This window comes from Erythrolamprus reginae, unplaced genomic scaffold (genome assembly GCF_031021105.1).
Source record: "Erythrolamprus reginae isolate rEryReg1 unplaced genomic scaffold, rEryReg1.hap1 H_22, whole genome shotgun sequence".
Lineage (NCBI taxonomy): Eukaryota > Metazoa > Chordata > Lepidosauria > Squamata > Dipsadidae > Erythrolamprus > Erythrolamprus reginae.
This window is the reverse complement of record NW_027248476.1, coordinates 379,550-397,205: the sequence shown is the minus strand read 5'-3', so window position 1 is coordinate 397,205 and position 17,656 is coordinate 379,550. Positions and strand designations below refer to the sequence as shown.

General features: G+C 42.1%; 1 protein-coding gene across 4 annotated transcripts in view; it reads right to left on the bottom strand.

The window, feature by feature from the left end:
* Positions 1 to 1,079: 1,079 nt before the first annotated feature.
* LOC139155486 (choline transporter-like protein 5) overlaps positions 1,080 to 17,656 on the bottom strand; it is a 208,151-nt gene continuing 191,574 nt past the window's right edge. For 2 of the 4 annotated variants that reach the window (XM_070730633.1, XM_070730634.1), the window contains exons 21-22: positions 16,891 to 16,975; positions 14,033 to 15,680 (exon numbers count right to left, since the gene is read on the bottom strand). In XM_070730633.1, the coding sequence (XP_070586734.1) occupies positions 15,568 to 15,680; positions 16,891 to 16,975 (198 nt within the window). In that variant the 3' untranslated portion in view covers positions 14,033 to 15,567. Of the gene's footprint in view, positions 9,064 to 10,186; positions 10,795 to 14,032; positions 15,681 to 16,890; positions 16,976 to 17,656 lie in introns of those variants that run through there. The other 2 variants (XM_070730636.1, XM_070730635.1) reach the window with 2 other exon arrangements.

Below are 17,656 nucleotides of genomic sequence, written 5' to 3'. Positions count from 1 at the left end.
AAACAAATGGTTGCAAGTTAACGAATGACTTGAATTCCAATTTTTAAAATGTTTTCAAGTTGAAAGATTCTTTCCAATGGCTTTCTGAAGTCACACAAATCCGTCACTTGACTTTGGAAGTAATTACAGTACAGTACAGCTTATTGTAAGCTTCCTCGAGTTTTCAACTGATTCTAGATCAGTGATGGCGAATCTATGCTATGGGTGCCACAGGTGGCACATGGAGCCATACCTGCTGGCATGCAAACAGTTGCCCTAGCTCAGCTCCAACGTGCATGTGTGTGCTGGCCAGCTGATTTTTGGCTTGCACAGAGGCTCTGGGAGGGCATTTTTGGCTTCCAGAGAGCCTCCAGGGGATGGAGTGGGCATTTTTATTCTTCCCTGGTTCCAGGGATGCATTTGGAGCCTGGGAAGGGAGAAACACGAGCCTACTTGGTCCACCAGAGGTTGGGAACAGGCTGTTTCCCACTCCCAGAGTGCCTCTGTTTTAGCCCTCCTCAAGTATTGAATTATGGGTGTGGGCACTCATGCATGCCCGATATCACATGTTTGCGCTCTTTTGGCACCCGAGGGAAAAAAGGTTTGCCACCACTATCCTAGATCATGATGAAAACAAGAAAACTGGCTGGCTGAAGAACTGTAGCCACGAAACAAAACTTGGCAATTCAGAATAGCTTTAAAAGACATAAAACAGAGTCATGGATTGGGTAGACATCCTTGCTTTTCAATCTAACAACCATTCAGATTTGCTGTAAATGATTACTATGTGGAGAATCATTTAAATACTTGTTCATTTAGGACAACTAAAATAGATATCACGCACATGTTCTCTGTCTTTTTTTCTGACACCTTATCTAGACCGATAAGGAATTACATTTGAGTGACACATGACAGGATACCTCACATGGTATTAGGCAGGAAGTCCTTATAAAACCAATGGGAATTACTGCTAAGTAAATATGAATTAAACCAATCAAATAGATTTTATGAAATAGTGAAGTACTGAAAGGCTCTGTAAGGAAGAAACACACATATCATTTGAGTCTATTACACTCAGAGAGGAAGAAAAAAACCAGTCATCATTTTATATCTAAACCTTTATTAGAACAAATCTTAAGAGCTGTTAAACAATAAGTAACAACTTGTGTTAAATATTAAGTTCTGCAAAGATATTTTCAACAATATGTTTCTAAAATTTCTGCACAGCAGAAGCAAATAGATTTTAAAGTTTAGATGACCATGTGCTCAAGTTAATTTGGTTTGGGCACAAAAACAGTCTCTAAAAATCACATTTGAAGTAGAAATGTGATCAGCGGAGAAACAGAAAATAAGTCCTTCTTTTGTTACCATGCAAATTACGAGTACATATTTGAAATGGTGATGTACCTCTTATCAGGGGCTGCATTAATGATTGTTTAAGAAAGTATTAAATATACATCTCAGAAACTAAGAAGCTATTAAGTTTCTCTTTCATTACCATGAACTATAAATGTTAACATTTTAGAAGGGGAATAATAGATTGTATCTAAAGTTAGAAAATTAAAAGTCATCCTTTAAAATAACAGCTTATCTGTAGATGGATTTTATAAATGAAATAGCCTTTTAACACCTGTTAACAAAGCAATAAATACTTTACACCAGTGTACTATATGTATCTCCTTGTTCCAGTTTCTTGTACTTTATAAAGCAGGACTCTAAATTATAGAATAATTAATGATGAAGTGATTCTGACTCAGCTAATTAGTGCATGGAAGTACAAGATGTCTTATAATTGGCTCTAAAAATACATCTTGATTCCAGGGGCAATGATGAGTACTTCTAATTTTAATAAAGCCAGAATTTACCCTTAATTCCACGAATCTAGGCACAGACAGTCATAAGCAAGGGGATTTGCTACCAAATAAATTTGATATCTAATATAACTATGGGATAAGTGTAGGAAAGAAGTTTCATTTAATTCAATGGGATTTACTTCTGAGCAAATATGCAAGGTTTACACTCTAAGATGTTGCATGTTAGACCTAAGAAATACTTTTAAAAAACCTGCAATATTGTAAGTTTTGTTAGTACTGTAAGTATTTATGCATCAGGACTGAAATCAATAGGGGCTCTAATTGTCTTGGCGAAAGCAAGGGCACATGCAAAATTAAAAGGACATACCCATGCTACCTGTGGCTAAGTAGCAGTGCTATCCAGGCACAAATACTACTGCTAGTGTAACATTTGTTGGTGTGATTTCAGAATAATGATTACTAAATGGCCATAGGGTTCAGAGGACCCCTTTGCAAAATACTTTTCCAAGCTTCCATTCTTTGAAAGGATTTCTCCCTGGGAATGCTCAGCGAGATGGCCAATAGAGCACTGCAGCAGAGTTTTGCATCCATCTGTTTTATACTTTGAGGGGGGGATGTCTCCAGGCTAATAATAAAGTGTGCATTTGCAGACAACCAACAGAATGGTAATCTGAGCGTGCACACAAATGCTGAGGGCGCAGTCCTACTCTGCTCAAACCGCAGTCTCGGAGCTCTGTTTTACAAAGCACCCCCCCACCACCACCACCGGCATGGTTTTCATCAGCTCTGAAAGCCGAGATATCTACAGGCATCGTACATACAAGGCGAAACAAGAAAAATATTTCTTTTTCCTCCCAGCGTTCACATGGGAGCTTGTCTGTAGGACTGCCAACTTCACAGCTGATCCCTGTGGCTGTATCTGGAGCAGCTGTTGCATGCTCCTTCAAATCTGTAAAGGGAGCAAGGTTCTTCCTAGGTTGGCTAATAAAGCAAAGAAATGGCCCGGGAGTTGCAAAGGACTGCAAATATCGCTACAAAAAAAAAAACACCACTTTGAATAACTTGGAATGAGGAAAGAGTTGCCTAATAAGTTTGCAGCCTTTTGTGTAATTCCTAAATAACGCTTCCCTTCCCACTTTCTTGCACATCTACCCATTTCCCTCACTTGATATCCTTTATATGTTTCTGCTTTTGCTGAGAGGAGGAAGGGAGGAGGGAGGGAGGGTGTTAGGAAGGAAGGAAGGAAGGAAGGATTGATGGATCAAAGGAAAGATGGATGGATGGATGGAAGGAGGGACAGAAGGATAAATGATGGAGAGAAGGAAGGATAGAAGGATGGATGGAAGGAAGGATGAACAGAAGGATGGAAGGAAGGGAGAAATGAAAGGAGGGAGGGAGGAAGGAAGGAAATGTGTTTTTTGTTTTCCATATTCAATAATACAGATAGTCCTCGGCTTATGACTAAAATTGAGTTCAACATTTCTGATATTAAGCTATGCAGTTGTTAACTGAATTATTTCATTTCACGACCTTCATGCTACAGTTGTTACGTGAATCATTGCAGTTGTGAAATGAATTGTGTGGTTAAGTATAAAGTGAGTTTGGCTTCCCCCATTGACTTTACTTGTTGGAAGCAGGCTAGAAGACCCGTTGTACCTACCTGAACGGTCTTCTCGATGCACTGGAAGGAGAGTCCAACATGGGTATTTAACCAATCCTATTGGTAGAGACTGAGTAAAAAATTAACATAATAATAGGCACCGCCCCCAGCAGTCTCCCATGAGCCTCAGTTTTAAAAACGAATAACCAATGAAAGAGGATAACCAGATTTATTGAACAATGAACAAACCAAAAACCAAGCCCAACCCAACTTCCGGAGTCCCTGACCTTCAACTACCGGGTGGGTTTGGACTCTCCTTCCAGTGCATCGAGAAGACCGTTCAGGTAGGTACAACGGGTCTTCTCCACTGCATCTGGAAGGAGAGTCCAACATGGGATATACCAAAGCTCTCAAGGCCCATGGGAGGGAGAAGGTCTGATTAGGGACTTAGGAGAAACACAAACTTTCTGAAGGACTCGCCTGCCAAAAGCCGCTTCCGCAGAAGCGAAGGAGTCCACTTTATAATGCTTAATAAATGTGGTAGGTGCTGCCCAGGTTGCTGCTCTACAAATGTCTTCGATGGACGCCTGTGTCGCCCAAGCTGCTGAAGCAGCCGCACTCCTGGTGGAATGAGCTAATACCCCCTCTGGAGGGGTATGCCCTCCCGCCTTATAGGCCTCAGAGATACATTCCTTAATCCACCTACTAATAGACTTTGCTGACAGTCCTAGCCCTAATCTAGCCTCAGAAAAGGAGATAAACAGATTTTCTGACTTCCTGAACTGTTCCGTTCTCCTAATGTAAATCTTCAAAGCCCTCCTGACATCTATCTTATGCCATAACAACTCAGATGGATGAGTTCCATGAGCACAGAAGTCAGGCAAGATTAGCTCTTGCTTCCTATGGAACACCGAATTTACCTTCGGCACAAATGAAGGATCCAACCTAAGTACCACTCTGTCCGGATAGAAATGGCAAAGATCTGCTCTTACGGATAATGCTGACAACTCTGACACCCTGCGGGCGGATGTGATCGCAACAAGGAAGGCTGTTTTCAAGGAAAGTAACCTGACTGGTATAGTCCTCAGCGGCTCAAAAGGAGGCTTAGTTAACGCTTGTAGGACCAGTGTGAGATCCCAGGATGGAAATCTCCTGACTGGAGGAGAATGTTTATTTGTGGCTCCCTTAATAAAATCCCGAACCCAAGTATGTTGTGATAACGTTCGAGACTCTGATGTCTGGATCATGGTAGATAAAGCAGCTACCTGCCTCTTCAAGGTATTAGGGGCCAGACCCTGCTCTACCCCTACCTGTAAAAACCCCAGAACATCAAGAACAGAAGCCGCCCCAGGATCAATAGAGTGTGTAGTGCAAAATTTACAAAAGGCTGTCCAAGTCGCCTGATAAATTCGAGAGGTCGATGGACGCCTAGCTGCCTGCATAGTCGCTATGACCTTCTCCGGTAAGTTACATTGTCTTAGTCTATGCCTTTCAAGTGCCATCCTGTCAAGTGGAGCCATTGGGGATCCGGATGATGAAGGTTCCCCTGGCTGAGAGAGATGGCCTGGTCCGGAATCCTCCACGGGGGTGACACTGAGAGCGCCATCAAGTCGGCGAACCACGGACGTCTCGGCCAGTAAGGGGCAATTAAGAGTACTTCTGCCTTCTCCTGGAGGATCTTTTCCACCACCCTCGGGATCAGGTTTACAGGTGGGAAGGCATACAGAAGTCCCGGGGGCCAAGGTGTCCACAAGGCGTTCGTTCCTTCCGCTCTCGGATCTGGAAACCTTGTGAAAAACCTCGTGAGTTGAGCATTCTGGCTGGTGGCAAACAGGTCTACCAGGGGTATTCCAAACCTCTGGGTCAGCTGTGTGAAGAGTTCCGGGTCGAGCTTCCACTCGGACGGGTCCAGAGTCGCCCTGCTGAGCCAATCCGCCTTGGTGTTGCTGATTCCGGCGATGTGTTCCGCAGTGAGGGATGCTAGATGAGTCTCGGCCCAATTGAAAAGCCGTGTGGTCTCCTCCATAAGGCGGTGCGACCTTGTGCCCCCCTGGTGGTTCAGGTGGGCCCTGGTCGCCACATTGTCTGTTAATATGAGTATATGTCTGTTTTCTACAATGGGGGCAAAGGCTAGGAGGGCTAAAAATACAGCCCTCAGCTCTAAGAAGTTGATATTGACCGGGGACAGGTCTTCCAATGTCCAGATGCCCTGAGCCATGTGACGACCCAAGTGAGCTCCCCATCCGTATAAACTGGCGTCTGTGGTAAGGATGAGCCGATCCTGTGTTCTGAAGGGCGAGCCTCCCTGGATCGCTCCGGTGGTCCACCACTGTAGGGATCTTACGAGTGCCCTGGGTAACTTGATTGATCTGTTTGAATGGCTGATCCTGGCCCTCTGGGCCGGTAACAGGAACCACTGAAGGCCTCTGATATGATGCCTGGCCCAGGGTACGATCCCGATGGCGGACACTAGTGTCCCCAACACTTTTGACAACAGTGCTAATGGGACCCGTTTGCGACGGGTCAGGTTGGTAACAAGACGGTGGATATTCTCTTGTCTCTCGGGAGAGAGAGATACGGTGCCTGCTATGGTGTCGATAATGGCTCCTAGATGTTGAAGTCTGGTAGCGGGAACCATCTGGCTTTTTTCCAAATTGATGGTAAAGCCATGGGCTTCTAGTATCCGCACCGTCCTGGACAAATCCTCCCTGGCCTGACTGGGGGACCTGGACAAAATAATTATGTCGTCCAGGTAGGCCATCAGTCTGATGGAGTGTGACCTTAGATGTGCTGTCAAAGCATCCAGCAACTTGGTGAAGGTTCGCGGGGCTGAAGATAGGCCAAAGGGCATGGCCTTGTACTGGTAGTGAATGCCCTCCGAACAGAATCTGAGGAATTTCCGATGAGCCGGGTGTACCGGTACATGTAGATAGGCCTCTTTCAGGTCTATTGAGGTAAGTAGGTCTCGAGTCCTGATTGAAGGGAGTATGGTTTGTAAGGAGTGCATGTGGAATCTCCTGTACTTTATAAAGACATTCAGCCGCTTTAAGTTCAGTATCATTCGATATCCTCCTGACGCTTTGGGTACGAGGAAAATTCGGGAATAAAATCCCCTTCCCTCTTCCACTGGGGGCACCTGTTCGATGGCCCGTATCTCCAGTAAATGTGCCACCTCTTTGTGGATTAGTTGTCGCTTTTGAGGGTCCCGGATTACCGGGCAATGTACAAACCGGTAAGGGGGCTGTCCTATGAATTCTAGTTGTAGTCCGTCCGACACGGTGGCTAGCACCCACCTGTCTGAAGACGTCATCCGCCACGAGGGACTGAAATGTTGTATTTTCCCTCCCAGCGGCAGACTCCCGGCTGAGTCATTTTGAACGACGAAAGCCTCTTTGACTGTACCCCCGAAAGGGCCGCCTGGGCTGTTGGTATCCCCTCTGTCTGTCCTGGAACGATCCTCGATCGCTCCGGAAGGGTTGTTGTGTATATTGACTCTGGCTGAAGGGCCGCTGAGTCTGTCCAGAACTGGTAGAAACGTCCCAGCGAGGGTTCTGACGTCTCGTGTAAGGAGTAAACCTCCTATCTTGTCGTCTGTTGGATCTAGGCAGGACCTTCTTCTTGTCCTTGTCTTCAATTAAGACTTTATCCAGGATCTCCCCAAACAGCATAGAACCTTGCAATGGGGCTGAAGCCAGGCGCCACTTCGACTTCAAATCAGCTGGCCAATTACGTAGCCACAGAAGTCTACGCGAAGAGAGCGTGGTAGCCATGCCTCTGCTGGCGAACTTAGCCGCGTGGAGGGTCGCATCGGCCGAAAACTCTGCTGCCGCCAGTAACTTACTTAAATCCTGGCGTAATCTACCCTCCTCCGGTCCAATCCGTGACTGCATTTCTTGGAGCCACATTATTGAGGCTCTGTTGAAGAAGGAGGCCGCAGCAGCTGCCCTGAACCCCCAGCCAGCCATCTGGTGGGTTTTGCGCAACAGGGTTTCCGCCTTCCTGTCTTCAGGTTTTAGGCTCTCTCCCGTCTCGGAGGGAACTAGGGCACTGGAAACCAGTGTCACTACTGGTTGGTCAATGGGAGGGAACTCCAAAAGTTTTTCCACCTCCTCATCAAACGTATAAAATTTCCTCTCCAGGTTAGACGGTCCTTGGGCCGCTGCGGGGTATTGCCACGGTTTTTTGACTCCTTCAATGAAAATGTGTGAAGCCGGGATAGAATCAGTCTCGGGTTGGGGCTCCCTAAGCAGAGAAGCTGAAGTCTTACCGGCGTCTTCTTCTGTTGTCTTGGTTCCCTGGAGGTTCATTACTTGCTTTGCCTTAAAAAGCAAGGTCCTAAACAATGCTGGTTTAAAGAGACCTGCTACAGGCTGTTGCTCCGGCGGGTTCTCATCCTCCGAGAACTCGTACTCCTTGTCACTGTCCTCGCCAAAGGCCGGTTCTTCTGATAGGGACCCCAGCCCCGAGGGGGGCGGTGCTGGCCAAAGGTTTCTTGACTGGGGTGCAGCTCGGCGTACATACTGGCTTGATCCTGCGTTCACCCCCTGCGCGTAGACCTCAGCCATCATCTCCTGCATATCTGCGGGCATGTGCTGCCAGGAACCCTGCTGTGACCGCAGGCCGGCTGCCGTAGGGGTGAACGTGGCTGAAGGGGCTTGTGGGCCTCTCTGAGCCGGCCCCACTGACTCAGGTCGTGTCCAAGACGGAGTTGGAGAAGGTGCCACCTGAGGTATTGAAAAGAACTGTCCATCTGGTGACCAATCACCCTCCTGGAAGGCCCCCGTGTGCCCATAGGCTGATTGTGGGGTCATTGGGTCCGGAGTTGGTGCCTGTCTTTGAGCCAGGGGCACCACTGAAGGGGAAGGCTGCAAGGCTGCCTCTAATTTCTTCTCCAGCGCTTTTATGCGCTTTTCTGCCTCCTTAAGTGAGGCTGCCGAGGCTGGAGACTGGGAGGCCTTGGACTTTTCCTTAGCCTTCCCCTTTTCCTTTTCCTTAGGGGCTACTGGTGACCCCGCTTTGCTTTCTCCGGTTTGTTTATCCATTGTACTCACTATTAGCAATCTGCTTTGATCACCGAGCTCGAAAACCTCTTTTTGCACCTCGTCACGTCGAACAAAATGGCGATCGGCTACCCCTTGTTGTTGCGCTTGCGCTCTAGGGCTCAAAGCTCCTTTGGCGCCTTACAGCTGCCGGAAGCCCTTCCGGCTGGCGCTCTTATAGCTCTCTTGGGGGCTACCCAAGATGGCGGCGCCCAGCGTTTTCGCGGGCTTTTTCGCCCTTCCCAACGCCTCGCCGCTCGAAACTCGCCTTTTCGCCGCTTCCCCGACGTCCTCAAACCTCCTGGGGACCTCTCGGCTCCTGCCTCTTCCGAGGCTTGGCAGCGTTCCCGCCGGCGGCGGCGGTACCAGCAACCTCGCCGCTTCACAGCTGATCGGGACTCCGCTCTTCTTACGGAGTCCCCTGGGGTGCCTTTCGTCTCGGACCTCCCAGTGGGGGGGGCGGACCCCCCCACCTTCGGCCCGCAGCCCTCGTTTGACCGCGGAGGCCAGTGACTCCGGGCTGAGTTGCTCCTCTTGGGGGCAGATCCCGCGGAGGGAAACAGCCCCTAAGGAGATTGGTGGGGGTGTTGTCCTCGGAGGACAGAGACCCCTGCTCCAACGCTGTTCTGATCTAGAGAGGAGACAAAAACAACACATTAAACATGGTAAAAAACATTTATTTTACTCTAAGCAAACTCAGTATGACTCTACTCTTGGACTGAGTTTTTAAAACTGAGGCTCATGGGAGACTGCTGGGGGCGGTGCCTATTATTATGTTAATTTTTTACTCAGTCTCTACCAATAGGATTGGTTAAATACCCATGTTGGACTCTCCTTCCAGATGCAGTGGAGAAAGGTCACAAATGGTGATCACTTGGATCCTGGGACACCACAACCTTTATAAATTCTGCAGTGGTTGTGTGAAAACCGGTCACAGGCCACTATTTTGAGCTCTGTGGTAACTTCAAACAGTCACTAAATGAATGATGATAAGTCAAGGACTACCTTTATACCTTTATTTACAGGCAATATTAATCAGTAGTTAATATTTCAGTTTTTTTAAAAAAATCTTGATCTGTTCTTTTTGTCATGTGGCTTCTGACATGTACGTATACCACTGTAGATACGGTTTTGTGACATGGGATGGGAGAAGCTGGATTAGTTTAGCTTGGAGTTGATGCCATGATAGATTGAGGAAAAGTGGGATCGACTCTGGGCATTGCTCTGGAAGTTTTTCTTTAATTTTTTTTAAAATTTAACCTGCTTTTCTTTTGCAGGAAAGACTTTCTAAAATTAACATCCATGTAATAGTATTTCTTAAATGGGCAATAAATACATTATTTACCCTTAATTGTGGTGGCTCAGATGATAGATAAAACACCTGTCTGAAAAGTTAGCACACCTATTTTTGATTTCCTGGATAGAGGAAGTTGAATAAATTCCCCCAGAAAACAGGTTTATATGTGGGTTGCAGCACATGTTGAAGTGGAAAGTCAGCAGAGACTCAGTAACCTCAGTAACTGGATAAAACTAAGCAGAAAAACCTAAAGGTTATATTGCCCACTGCTTTACTTTTAGAGCAGATGGAGGTGGGAAAATACAGATTTTCTAATCCATTACAACTACATAAAACAACTAAACTTGTACCAATACTTTCAAGTAAATCGAAAGAGAGTTTTTGTTTCAAGCAATAGTAGATTAATGGTTCACATGATGCTTGTAAACTTGGGAACATAAACTAGTTGATACCAATAGCCAGTAAGGCACTTTGTATTGGAGCACACAGCTGTACAGGCTAGGAAAGTGACAAAACTTGAAATGCAGTCAAGAGACATTTACATATTCTTTGACCCATATACATTGAAAAAGGACATTTACAGGTTTTCTTCCTTAGAAACTCTTAACATTGTTTTGAAAAATCTGTTTACTCACTTAGGACAAAAATTTTAACAGTAAAACATTTCATACCTCTTTTTTAAAAGAAGAAAAATAAACAACAGCCAACATTTTAAAATCCAAGCCACAGTAATTAAAGAGAAATCAAGAGAGAGAGAGCAATGGGGGGGGGGGAAGAGAAATCTCTCATGTTTCCTCTGTCCCTGGAATTTTAAAGATTGGTATCACGACAAACTCGGATGGTTTCACGGGGTACAATAGCTTTGGTATAAAACTTGCACAAGTAAAAGCTGACAACGTATTGCAGAAACAATGCACCAGACCCAATGCAATGGCGTGGTCAGGATAGTCCACCTTCTCTAATGTCTTTTGCTTTGCATGTTATGCTTGTTGAGTATCTTCAGCAGAGATTTACTCATGTAATAAGGTCTTTTGGTAGAACCATCCTGACTTTCTAAATCTCCCACTAGGAGGAAGAAAGGCAGAAAGCAAAAAATGAAACCAATCCAATACTTCCACCTGCTGGCTGTTTTGTGCACAACAGAAAAGCCTGGCGAGATATAGATATATATATATGTATGTACTATATATATATTACACATGGGATGATTTGGCATTAATAATAATGTAAACACTGGTGCAATAATGTAATCAGCCCTTTAGAATCAGGTGGGCTAGATGCTGCACCAGTTCCATCAAGAAGCCTTAGCCTTGGCTCTTGACTCGAAGGAGTGCAGAATCCAAGCCTATTTCAAAGTTATCATCTCATCAAGAAATGATTTCTCTAGTACATTATGACTTCTCGAAAGCAAGGAAGTTCATTTGATCAAGCTTTAGCTTTATGTTAAAGCGCTGTATGCATAAAATGGACACTATAACAAACCGGCAGGGTTTGCCCTAAGGATTAAGAAACACACCAGTCAAAGTTCAAAGCTATTTGCCTTTCAAAAAATAAATTATTACTTAGTTTGCACATTAATGCTCATTCATTTCTGAGAAAGATATTCAGGAATTTTGCCTATCAGATGTACACTTTGCCATTATTGAACATTTCAAATTGGCTGAATGGCAGCCAAATTTCAGTGCTATTGCTTAGCATTTTCACATCTCCCCCCCCCCCCCAGGTGTTTAGTTAACAAAACGACTCTAGAATGTTTCCCTTAAGGGCATTTCTCCATTTTATTTCTGACTGGGCTTATTTATTTAAGTACAGCCTATCGGCTGTGCTCACACATATTAAATCATAGTTTATTTTAACCATGGTTTGTTAAATAAAAACTAGGCCAGAATAAAGATTGCATGTGGAAAAAAAGTAATTTTGTCACTTCTTTGGCAAATTCTTAGTTTCTTTTTCCTCTTTTATGTGTTATCTTCTTTGGATTGATTACTAAGCCCCTGTTTTAATCAGCATGATAACAACATACATTTTCCAGATGTCACTCCTGTTCTAATAGTTAGAATCAGTTCTAATTATCTAGAAACAATCCAGTGTCTAACAATTCCTAAAGACATCTAAAATATCATCTATTTATTTCATTGAAGATTAAATCTAAAATTTAATATGCAAGGATATGTTTAGCAAGGACTAAGTCAATGATTCTGCCTACTATATATCCCAAGATATTAACATTATGTGGATTCCATGCTAGCTGGGTTCATATATGGCCATAATCTAAGGTTGAACAGGCATTACAATGGGAAAACATTTTTTTTAAATGATGAATTACATATGATTCAATCTGCTCTCCAGTTATCCATGGGTAAAAGTCACTTTCTAGAGACATTAACAATAGATATCTGCTAACTGCTTATTTTATTATTTGTTTGTTTGTTTTATCAAGTACGTATTGGTGATATACAAAGATATAATAATGCTTATATACATCATATTAGTAAGAGAGAAACATTAGGACAGGGAATGGAAGGCACGCTGGTGCACTTATGCACGCCCCGTACTGACCTCTTAGGAATTGGGAGAGGTCAACAGTGGATAGTGTAAGGGAAAGGTTTTGGGAGTTAGGTGATGATACTACAGAATCAGGTAGAGAGTTCCATGCATCAACTACTCAGTTACTAAAGTCATATCTCCTGCAGCTGAGTTTAGAACGGTTTACTTAAAATTTGTATCTGTTGTGTGCTTGTGTGTTCTTGTGGTTGAAGCTGAAGTAGTCATTGACAGGAAGGACATTGTAGCAGATGATTTTTTAACATTTTATGGGCTATGCTTAGGTCATGTTTAAGGCGATGTAGCTCTAAACTTTCTAAACCTAGGATTGTAAGTCTAGTTGCGTAGGCCGTAGGGTATACTGTTATGAGTGGAGGAGTGGAGGGATCTTCTAGTAAAGTATCTCTGGACATTTTCTAGAGAGTTTATGTCCAAAATGTGGTGTGGGTTCCAGACAGATGAGCTGTATTCGAGGACTAGTCTGGCGAAAGTTTTGTATTATCTGTTTATTAGTGTAAGATTACCAGAGCAGAAGCTACGATTACTGTAGCTAAGAGGCTCCATTCATTTTTTTTATTTGTATATTTGCATGCAGGGAAACTAATTTGCTGTCCCTTTTAGTAGCACTGAAGGGAAGAAATTGCCTTCCTCTAAATGGAAAGGACCATTCCATTGGGATAGGCAGACTCCTTTGGAGGCTTCTGCTGAGAGAAGGGCAAATAACTCTAACCGGGTGCTGGTTCCTCCTGTTGTCCCCAAAAGTTTCTCAACCTTCTAGAAGAGTTTTTGCTGAAGTAGGTATAATTAGGAAAATATTCCCTCCTCCAGTAAAGCTAATTATGTGCTAATCTGGATGGACTACATTGGTTTGGGTGAAAAAGTATATCTACTCATTGCAATGGGCATTCAGCTGAGTGCATATATATATATATATATATATATATATATATATATATATATATATATATATATATATATATATATATATATATATATATATATATATATCCCAGACTGATAACTCTCTCAGGTGTTTTGGAATACAAATGATGTAAGCACCTTTCTCAAAAAAAAATTCTCATCGAGAAATAAGTCGCTCCTTTTAACAGAATGAAGTTCTAGGAAAAGCTTCTTCTTTGCAACAGAACAGTTAAAATGCTGGAAACAAAACACCTAAGATTCTATATTAGTCCAATTAATATTGATTGAACTCCCCAATTATCTTAAAACCAAGTCCAGCTTAATGTAAAACTAGGGCTTAGTTGAATGAATTTCGGAGGGTCCAATTTTAGAATAATAAGCTTGGCATTTGTGCAATAAGTTAGAGAAAAAAGTAGAATTACCAACATAAATCTGGACACAAGCTTCAATCAAAACTGAGGCTAATCACCCTTGTATTAATGACAGAGGATAATTTCATGAGGGGATAATAGAATTCATGATTTGTGTTTTCAATATAGTGTGCCTTATTTCAAAAGCCTCTTGTGATCCAGGAGCAACAGTATAACTAAGACTACCCATTGTTTTAATGTTTAACAGAAATAAAAGTTTATATGAGGCAACCCCTAAATAAACCGCATGAATGCAAAGAAACTCTATTTAGAAAATGTTGTCTCCCCAGCTTTTATTAATATGAAATGGGATTAAGAATGTAATTGCATTTTGAATTGTAGTTATGAATAAGAAAATTGCATTTTCTTCAAGGTGACTTCTATTTTATGACGCAGGATACTATTTTTTTATATTTACTCATTAAGCCTTTTTCTATGAGACTCAAGACCAGGGTTTTTTTTAACTTCAGCTATAAGGAATATTCATTTATATTATATCTCTCTCATTTCTTTCCTCTCTGAATGAAAAATGATCCCATGTTCCCATATAAATAATGCAAAGGCGGGACCTAAAAGGCAAGTAATCTTTAATTCTTTGTCTTTGTCAAGCAGAAGAAGAAGGAAGAACATTTATAACAAAAAGCAAATGAACTGAGTTTCAGATCAGATCAACCTTCTTCAACCTAGTGTCTTCCAAAGATACACTGAAGAAGGGTTGAACTGGTGGGCAGGGCTGGAACAGAAGTTCCAACAAATCTCCAGAAGACCAAATGAGGAAAGAGCAAGCTTGTTTACAAGGACTTCTTCCGTAGGGGAAAAAACTATATTGGATTTTATTTTATGGATATTTGTTTAGAAAAAAAATGTTTACATAGCACATATAAAATCCTGGCACTCTTAACCAGTACAGTAGTACCTCTAGATACGAGTTTAATTCATTCCAGAAGGGAGCTTGTATGTCGAACAACTCGTATCTGGAACAAATGGCTTTAGACTTTGTTTTTCCCTTCCGAGATAGCCAGAAGCAAGGATTCTTTTGCCACCTAGTGGACGCTCGGCTCGTATCCCGAATTTGAGCTCGGGTCTGGAACAGAAATTTCTCTCCCCTTGTGGCTCGTATCTTGGAATACTCGCATGTGGAGCAGCTCGTATCTAGAGGTACTACTGTATAATTGATATTTTGCAACTGCACTGATAAAATATTGCATCTGGTGGCGAACAGGAGCTACTGCATGATGTATATTTTTTAAAAAATGAATAATAGATATTGGCATAACATTCTATTTTTTAAAAAAATTGAAGAATCTTTACCTTTTTTGAGAGAGAGAGATAAATCAGCAGGATCCCAATTTATCTCCATTTCAACTTTTAGGAGGCAACTGAATTAGCAATGTGCCCTTCTTCCCAGGGAACCATTAGTATAGTTTAGTCACAGTTTAAGTAGCTGTCAATAAGCCCATACAGTAAAAATACAGCTATAGCACCATCATTACAAATTTAGGACCACCTGCTGATTACTGATAATATTGATATGTTTATGGCTAATTAGGATACATTGTAGTGCTTTGAAAAATTGCCTGAATATCCTTTACAAATATACACCTATAAAAAAAGTTATCAAAATGGCTGTCAACTCAGACAGCAAAATCTCAGGTTAGAAAAGTTATTAAAACACTAAGAGCTAAAGGTTAAAAAAAAGAAGCTTCACATTTACATGTTTCCCATAGGCACTCTATAAAACTATGATGTGACCTTATTTCACAGCGGTTAAAAGACATCTTGAAAATGTTGCCTGTTTGCTTATTTTTAGATCGTACAAAGCAGCAGAAATTATTTATTAACCAGAAGCGTCATACTTTAAAAAAAATATTTTGTCTAAATTATACGCATCCTGCTTTTAAAATCATTCTCCCCCACCCCCCACCCACCCTCCTTAAAACTAGCACTGTTACAATTTTGAGCATCATCCCATTAACTTTTTGGGACTCAGTTCCTTCTTCCCCAAAATCCGGTGCAGACTAGCTGACATGTAGTAAGGTTTTGCTGTAGATCCGTCATTTCTTTCCAAGTCTTCGCCTGAGTAGAAAGTAGTCAGAAAGAGCCAAAGCAAAGAGCAGACATGCAGTCAAACCAAAACAAATGAGAAATTCAGAAGAAAGAGAGGGAAAGAATCATTAGAATTCCTACAATGGTAGAGCTGAATTTCAGTGTGTGATGCCATTGCAGAATATCACAAAAGCATTCATATGTGCAATTTCAGGTTGATACTAAACAGGTCATAGCTAAGTTGCATTAAGCCATGCTGTGATCCATATTTTTTGCCCATGCGTCAGGTTAACTTTGAAGTTATCTAATTAACTGATGAAATTAGTGATGAAAGCACAGAACCCCAATACTGTAATTCCACAGTATTCTTGGGCAGTGGGGGCTGTGGGGGGAGCTTAATAGTAAATCAACTGCAATTATAAGACGGTATGTTGACAGTTGAATGATTCTTTTGAAATAAAATGGATTCTAGTAACATGGAAAACTACGGCCACAGTTCCCATGCAAGTATTAGTCACGTAAAGGTCAAGTTTGCAAGTGATTGATGGACCAACCAAATCTTTTTGTTTCTCAACCAAAAGAAGGAGAGAGAGGAAGTTGGGGAGTGTAATTATTTATTGAGCTATGGATCATTTTTCTAACGTTCTGTCTTTAGTGCTTTCTCAGTAGCAAGTGGGATTTCCACGACTAAGATGCTCAAAGACATTTGTCATCTTTATAATTTCATATGGATGGCTAAACCTACTTGCATACAGAGCACAGACTAATGTGGGAACAGTTACTAATTCATGCTCCCAAGTAAAATATATTCCAGCTCCTTTAAAGCCAACCTGGTTGCAGAAGAGGAAATATGTTACTTTAAGTTCAACCAACATGGCTGTCATGATTAAAACAGCAAGGATGTTATTAGCAAGAACACATAACACTTATCTACTAAAATGCTGCTGGACAAAATTAAGCTATAAAATACTTAGTAGTTAGTAATTATTATGGAGCAGTTTCTCAAAAAAGCCATCGTGGTAATTAGCTTTTAGTAATAGTTCACTAGCTGACTAATGAAATCACATCTGACATGTGATTGCCCATGCAATAAAAATTTCAGCTGAGTAAACTGTAACAAGAGAAGCAAGAAACAGATCCCTCCAACATGTTCATGGATTCTGTTAGGAAGTTGAATGACCAGGCCCTTATCTGAGTATTACTGAAAGAGGAAATAAATAACAAAAGTCTGATGACTTACAAAAACAGAGGAAAAGTGTGTCAACACACATTGCATAGACACTGAAGAATCCATGTGCAACGAGATAGGACCCTAAAATGACAGTCTGGAAAAGAAGAAAACCACGTTTAAATTTACATTATTTTGATAGTTTTTCTGAAGACATTCCATTTAGAAAGTAACAGTGATTCCCTGGTCCTCCTTCCTCTTCCCCCCACCTTCCAGCAGATTTACTAGAACTAGACAAGGCTGTTAATAATAAAATACAATGTTATTAATAGCTTTATGAATGGGATACTGTAGTTTCAAGTTACAGTATATCTTCCTTTAATGTTACACTAACCCTCTACAAACTATGCTGGTAATCCATTGCCCAATTTTTGTTTAAAGGCACATAGTACATAATCAGGGACTTCTTTCCTTTTTTTAGAAAAACAGAAATGCAGAAGAGCAAGGCAGATTGGAGACAGCAAACAACCTAGGGCCTCCCTATGTTTTGGGTTCCAATATCCATCAGCTCTATCCATTATGAAAGCAGCAAGTTAATCTCTAAAGATGTAATCCAAACTATTTGGAGAAGATCACGCTACCTTCCTAAAATATGATTTGAGATCCAAGTATCAAAATCAAGTCAAATTTGATTTCCCCCCCCCCCCCCCATGCCTGCAATTCTTAATGTCAGAACGTGAATTAGAGTTAATCTATGGGAACTGAGATATTGTACCGGAGCTGCAGACACTTTCCCCAGAATGTATCTGAGCAGTAGTAAGCAAAGAAAGTGTGGGAT